The sequence below is a fragment of the Eurytemora carolleeae genome, unplaced genomic scaffold (assembly GCF_000591075.1).
Source record: "Eurytemora carolleeae unplaced genomic scaffold, Eaff_2.0 scaffold702, whole genome shotgun sequence".
Lineage (NCBI taxonomy): Eukaryota > Metazoa > Arthropoda > Copepoda > Calanoida > Temoridae > Eurytemora > Eurytemora carolleeae.
The window spans coordinates 153,798-161,195 of record NW_019396628.1 but is presented as its reverse complement, the minus strand read 5'-3'; the positions used below and the strand labels follow the sequence as shown (position 1 = coordinate 161,195).

The following is a 7,398-nucleotide window of genomic DNA, read 5'->3' as shown; positions in this document are numbered from 1 at the left end:
CTCCGGTAGGTTACTCTCCTTCGGTTCCGGCAGGTTTCTCAACTGCTCCTCAGAAAAAGGAATCTTCTCCTACAGTAGTGTTTAAGGATGATGGATGGTTGCATAGCGGAGAAACAGAACAGTTCTATCTACTAGGTGAGAAGGATATGAATTGGGATGAAGCTAGAACCTGGTGTACCAGCAATCATGGTTTTCTTGCCGAACCATCAGATTCTAAAGAAAACTTTGCTTTGAGTAATCTTCTATCCCGGAGAAAGGAAGGATTGGATAACTTCTGGATCGGTCTTCGTCGACCCTTCAACCGGTGGGAGACCAGCCGGAGGTTGGTGACCTGGGGGAACTGGGAGGTTCAGGAGAGAGCAGCTGCTGGAAACCGATGTTTGATTCTCAACGGACGGAACTTTAAGTGGGAGAATCAGGATTGTAGTTTAAATCATGGATTCAGAGCGCTGTGTCAGAAATCTGGTAAACAGCTGGAACCTGTTGATGGAGTTATTATCGAAGCAAAGGATACTTCTGACAACAAAGGTATTGCTAAACAATGCGTGGTTAAAGGAGTGAGCTTGGATCTGACAAACTGGATTTCAAGATTGGAAAATATTGAAACTGTAGCTCAGTGTCATAACAAGTGCTTCAACACCCCGTCCTGTAGTTTCTATTCCTGGAGCAGGACGGGGAGAAGATGTTTTCTCAAGGAGAAGGATTCTATTGTTGTCAGAGATGACGGGAGTGAATCTGGAACTGTTCTCAGATCTAAAGGTTGTAATCAGCCGTTCTATGCTGATAGGGAATCCCGGATTGAAACCTGCTCCTGTGAGGACGAAGAAGTGTTCTCTGCTGGATATTTAGATCCTAGATCTTTGCCCTTTAAAGAAGGAGATGATGTGTATAGTGAGGATAAAGATCATCTAGGACGTATCCTGCACCGGTCCGCCTGTCCAACTGGAAAAACTCTGGTTTGTACTGATGAAGATGATTTTGTTGAGTCCAAGACTGAATCCTTGAGAAATGTTCGTCCTAACATTACAGATTGTCTAGTGAATGATGTTAGGTTATCTGCTGGCAAATCATTCTTTACTCTGTATAATGTGAGCAACCCAGAGACATGTCATGCCCACTGCCTGTCTACCACAGGGTGCAATTATTGGACATGGAGAGGAGATCTAAGCAACAGGGTTTGTTTCCTTTTAGAGGAGGAGGGAACCATGTTCAGGAGAGCAGGCTCAGCTTCAGGTACTGTCAAGGAGAAGTATGGTTGCAGATTGAAGGTCCTTCTCCTCACTCCCCAAGCTGCTGCAGTTGCTGAACTAGAGAAGATTGAGAAAAGAGAGGAAGAGTGTTCTTGTCAAGTTGATGATTGGACAAGTCTTATAGATTCAAGGATTAAAGAAGATAAACCTGTAGGAACTGGACGTATTGTGAATATTGAAACTAAGGTTTCCTCCAGCACTCAATGTCCTCCTGGATACAGAATAGTGTGTCCGGATATCAAGGATTTTACTCCAGTGTCTTCAGGATCATATGGATCATACACGGCTCCAAACCCGTCTCTTGGGGGTTCATACTCTGTTCCAAGTTCAAGCTTCCAAGGATCTCTTTCTCCCAACCCCCAGGAGTCTCTATTTGCTCCATTGTTTGCCAGAACTGCTTCAGGATCAGAGATTTTAGCAGAACCCTCAGAGCCCCTGGAGAAGGATGAGAATGATGTATCTGGGCTTAGCCTGAGCACTGAGCATACTCAAACCAGTTCAAGTGGTTCCGTCAATTTCCCTGAGGAATGATTTATGAAATGCTGTTAATTTATATATTTATATATTTATGTATTTATCTATTTATTTATTTATTTATTTATAGCAGAATTCAGCAAGGTTATGTACCATTATATTATTAATAAACTGTTTTGCAAATTACTGAGGTTTAAGAATGAGATGAAGAAAAATGTTGTTTTGCAATTAATATAAAGGTTAATCATAATATTATTGCAGACTATTAATATATGTTTTCACTAAAGAGCAAAAATATTAGAAGTACACTCCATTCATAATTGAACTTTTTTTTATACAGTGATCACCAGAAAACAATGTAATAGAAAGACGACATTATAGCAATACTCAAGTGTATTTGATGATGTTACAAAGCAAATAGTTTTACTAGACAATTGTAAAATTACTTTTTTTTTGTAAAATGGGTCTGTATACACTGCACAATTGCTGTGTTTCATGGTTATTAAACTTTTTAAAGTTAAAACTTGACTCTCAAAGTCGTCATCCTATGTTTTCTGGTTATCACTGTATTAACTATGTAGTCTTTTTTAGATTTTCACTGTGTTTCAAAACTAGCTCAAAATAAATTATGACAAATCTAGCTGAAAAAAAAATCCAGTTTTTTAAGTTACGGTATATGTTGATTTTTGTTCAATCCTGCCATTTTCATTCTATTCCTAACAAACAAGTTTTCTCAAAGGGACTGTAAACGTAATTTCGATTGACCTTCCATTTTATCGAATGTCCGATTCACTATGGTATCCTCAAAAGCTTTGTATGATCAAGAACAAATGAGGTATCCATATTTTTCTCTTTGAAAGTGTATCATAACTAACTTAAGGTGTCAAGGGTACCGTTAAAGCTCCAACAATTAATTGCGCACTAAAGAAAATTTGGAATTCCCTGCTCTGAGAGCTCAGCATTAGAAGTTTTATTATATTAAAATTAATAATTTCTCTTCCGTATTTTTTTTTGGATACATTTTTTGCATTTAACTCTGGTGAACGAAATGCGAAAAATGCAACCCTTTTTATATATTCGTAACAAAATTGAATTTCCCTTTATTACTTTTTTCCTCATCGGGGGGATTTAAAAATAGGTTTTGTATAAAAAAATAATTAAATGAAAATACGTCTTCAGCCGTCCTGACATCATCAGCTATGAAATTTTTAGAATCGAATTTTTTACGTTAAAGCCTAGAAAAATAAATAAATAATTGATTAGATAAACGTATCAAGGGTGTATACCGTTCAGAATCGAACATTGCCATCTATGCACTTAGGGTCACTTGAAATTACGCTTACAGTCTCTTTAAGGGACAGTTCCCGAAATCTGATCACTCGTCTTGTTTCGTATTCTCCGGACTAGCAGGATGTACCGTTGATATCTCCGTCGGAGGTGAAGGTTGGACAGGAGGCGGAGACACGTACGGAGGAGGAGGGTCCTAAACAATTTCACCATCAAGATTTTTAACCATTGTTCAACTTTTTTAAAACTTCATTAAATCTGATTTATTTTGTTGCTCCCAAAACTACAACAAATGGACAAAAATGACTGTTTTCTTCATAGTACGTCATTAAAAGTAACTGGCCCTGAGGAGACTGAGGATCAGTGTCCACTAAAAATGTAGGTAATGCCAATTTGTTTCAAAAGGCGAAAAATATTTTATATGTAAAACTTTTAGTACAGTGGTTTCCTATAGCAGGACATTGGGAGTTGTGGGGGGGGGGGTAACAGGGGTAAACTACCCAGTTTACTAGACGTGCCGATTAAAAGACGACCATGCAGTGCTGGAGTTTAATGAATACACGCATTTTTAGTTGGAAAAACCAGGTAAATTACCTTTCAGACCAGTAAAAAGGCCTTTATTTGAAAACGCAATTTAAATGCAGTGTTAATTTCGGTAAAACATCAGAAGCATGTGTGTTGTATATTTTATATCACTAGCCTTATAGGGCGCTTCGCGCCCATCTTCTAAATTAATTGTGAACATGTTCTCTTTGTGTACATCGTAAAACAAAACAAAAATAATTCGCGGATTTTCACAAAAAATTTCGTGGATTTTCAAAATTTTCAAAAATTTAATGAAGATCGAATTTTGATGGAGACAAATATTTAAAATTTTGATCATTCAAAAACCTTCCATGTGGTCACGTGATGTCCTACAAAAAATTTGGGCCCGATCGGTTCAGCCGTTTTGACGTTTATTGGATACAAACAAACAAACAAACAAACAGACAAACAGACAGACAAGCCAAATTTATATATTAAATACAGTGGTTGGCATTTCTTTTAATACAATGAAGACGACTTTTCTAAGTTTTAATTTCTAAAAAGCTGTAATCAAGTTACAAGTTTACAAGTAAACATAACAAGAATCTGTTAATTGAGAACTTCTCTTTATTTACTTTTTTATTCATCCAAGCTGTGTAAAATCTTATCAAAATTGAAATAGAAAGTTGTCTTTATTGTACTGATATATACGACGACTGTCAATAAAGAATTCTTTAGATTGTTATGTTGAGTGGGACACATTGTATTTGAGTTCATATTTGGTTTAACTAACATTATCTGGGGGGACGATTGGAGGTCCGTCGTCCCCGACGAATGCAAGGTTGTCGGCGGCCTCCCACCAGACGGTCTCTGTGTAGATGTCGTCGTCCGACGAGTCAGTATCCAAGGGGTACAGACCGAGGTCCACAGACATCACCTGCAGTATTTATTTTATCTCCGCTTTCGTTCATACATTCATGAAATACATATTGTATAAAAAACGGCAAAAAAGCATTTCACATTTATGAAAATTCGAAGATTTTTTATGATAATGAAAAAATGTAAGTTTAATTATACAATTTTGAATCATCTAAAAACAATCAGAAATTAATTCATTTTTTGTCACAAAATGTTATTTTCTAATATCTATATATCCTTGCCAACCGATTCTCGTAGACCTCAGATATTTCAAACTATGAATAATTTGTGGGATCAAATATTCAAGGTTCTAATATCAAAGGTTTACGCCATCAGGTTTTTGAGATACAGAGGTAGGAAATTTTGAGATTGTGTCAAAGACTCAATTCCTTTGATAAATAAAAAGCTTGAAGATCAATTAAAACGCAAAAAATAAAACAGAGCAATTGTCATTGAAAAAAAACTATATCCAATAATTTTCTAAACAAGAACAAGAACAACAAAAGCCATTTTATACTTATTTTGTGAATTAAGAAAAAATTGCCGGAATCCTCCACCTTCTTTTTTAGTGCAGATTTAGCTCGTTTCTTCTTAAACAATTCTTCTTTCCTCTGCTGTCTAGATTTCTTTATTCCTCCTCTATAATAAAGACAGTTTGTAATATTTTATTATTGTGAGACAGAGCTATTTATAAAAAATTGCATAGTATTCCGGAATGATTGCACAAAATAGTATTAATTGTCGCATTAAAATATATTTGCCCGAATCTAATTAAGTATCTATTCTTACCCGAAGAGTAGATTATAAGAATAGTAAACATCTTAATTAATTATACGATGCTACCTGATATTCTATTTTTACAAATAATCTGAAAACCCACAGTTTACCTGTACAGTCTCGACACCCAACATACAGTGCGTCCCATATCATATTAGATTAACTCCAAGATTTAACGCCGAAATACGCACATAATACTTCCCAAAATAACTGTGTATCCAACCTTTCCCAACCTACCTTGGTGTTTTCATATCCTGGATATTCTGTATATCCAACCTTTACCAACCTACCTTGGTGTTTTCATATCCTGGATATTCTGTATATCCAACCTTTACCAACCTACCTTGGTGTTTTCATATCCTGGATATTCTGTATATCCACAGTAATTTTCTTAGTGTCCTGAAGTAAATACAAACTATGAAGAAACGAAAGAGCAAAACCTAATTAGAAAAAAAAACAAGACGGAGAAGAATAAAAATAGAAAGAGGGCCGGGGGGGGAGTAAATATAAGCATTGAGATTTAAATAGAATTTAAGATGGTTTTGTATCGTTATTGGAAATAGTGTAGAACAAAATAAGAATATTAAAGTAAAGAAAGATTACAAGAAGATTTAAAGTGGAAATTACATGAATAAGAAGTGGTGGCATATGCAAGGTCAAGTAATTTCTAGAAAGATGAGAGAACCCGGATTTTAAAATCGTAAAAAGGAGAGGACTGTAGTGTATTAAAAGAGGAAAATATAAAGAAAAAGGATCAAAAAGAGAAAGTTTTGATGTTAAACTGAAGAGAAGGATTTGGCTATACAGTGAGACCTATAATATACTATTTAAGAATACAAGTGTAAAACAAAAGTTATGGTTTTGAATAATTTAAAAGTTGATTTTTATAGGCAGCTGGTAAAATACATAATTCTGTATAAAAACATGAAAAAAAAACAAGAGATAACATAAAACAGAAGATTCTAAGAGGCTGGGAAAATGCTAAAGAGAAGATGCCAGAAAACCGACGCGGTGTGATGTCTGATGATTACCTGAGCTATCGGGGGTAGAGAAGATGAACCTGTTGGTTTGGGAGCAGTTTCAGGAGCAGCAGTAGTAGTGGTAGCAGCAGCTTTAGTTGCAGCAGTAGCGTCTTTAGTCGCTTCATTCTGCTTCGCGATATCATATCCTCTACCTAGAAAATATAGATTCCTTCAGATTTGAATCATTAATTAAAGGATTGGAATATCCACAGATGAAAAATTCAAACTCTTTCAATACAATAATCTACCGAACACTTTTCACATTTTTGGTCATTTCTCTGGTTTTTTATTTCAACAATATTATATTTAATTTGATTATTTGTATCTATACATGCATTATGCAGCCATGCATGAAATTATAAATGCTGGGACTGAGTTCTTGTAACAAATTATAATATTCAAATCCTTATATCTTTGCATCCTGATGGTGTAAACCTTAAATATTTTAAACTTAGAGTATTTCATCTTACGGAATTCATAGATTGAAAAAGAACAGGTCTGTGACAATGGATATTTAAAGGGATGGGATTAGAAAATCAGAGTTTTTGTTGCAATAACTCATTTCCTTTCGTACTTTGTAATAAACCCCTGTATTTTGTTTTGATACTCCCCCATCCCCCACTATCCATAGTAATTCCAGAATAGAATCAAGATTAAATATTTTTCTGTTAAAGAATTTCAAAATAAATACTAAAATTGAGAGAAGTTTGAGGAAGAGAAATACGTATATATTTATACATTTATACTAGGATAGTTTCTGTCCCATAAATCTGCCTACTGTGGTTACAGAGATTACTGTTACTACCAAACTTGGGATTTTCAACGATTTTCAACTTTATTTACTAATAAAGTTAACCTCCTTTCTTTCCTCTACATATTCTCCTTCAATTTTCCTCCCTTCCTTCACCTTCCATTCTTTCTTCCCTTGCTTATCCTTTCTCTTCATGTTCTTCTTCAATTTTCCTCCATTCCTTCACCTTCCATTCTTTCTTCCCTTTCTTATCCTTTCTCTTCATGTTCTTCTTCAATTTTCCTCCATTCCTTCACCTTCCATTCTTTCTTCCCTTTATTATCCTTTCTCTTCATGTTCTTCTTCAATTTTCCTCCATTCCTTCACCTTCCATTCTTTCTTCCCTTTCTTATCC

The 7,398-nt window shown here is 35.3% G+C and overlaps 1 protein-coding gene across 1 annotated transcript in view; it reads right to left on the bottom strand.

The window, feature by feature from the left end:
• Window positions 1-2,709: 2,709 nt before the first annotated feature.
• LOC111706562 (transient receptor potential cation channel subfamily V member 5) overlaps window positions 2,710-7,398 on the bottom strand; it is a 22,048-nt gene continuing 17,359 nt past the window's right edge. Inside the window, exons 23-27 of the mRNA XM_023479457.1 lie at window positions 6,263-6,405; window positions 5,575-5,630; window positions 5,012-5,093; window positions 4,330-4,473; window positions 2,710-3,207 (exon numbers count right to left, since the gene is read on the bottom strand). Coding sequence (XP_023335225.1) covers window positions 3,100-3,207; window positions 4,330-4,473; window positions 5,012-5,093; window positions 5,575-5,630; window positions 6,263-6,405 — 533 coding nt within the window. The 3' untranslated portion in view covers window positions 2,710-3,099. The remainder of the gene's footprint in view (window positions 3,208-4,329; window positions 4,474-5,011; window positions 5,094-5,574; window positions 5,631-6,262; window positions 6,406-7,398) is intronic.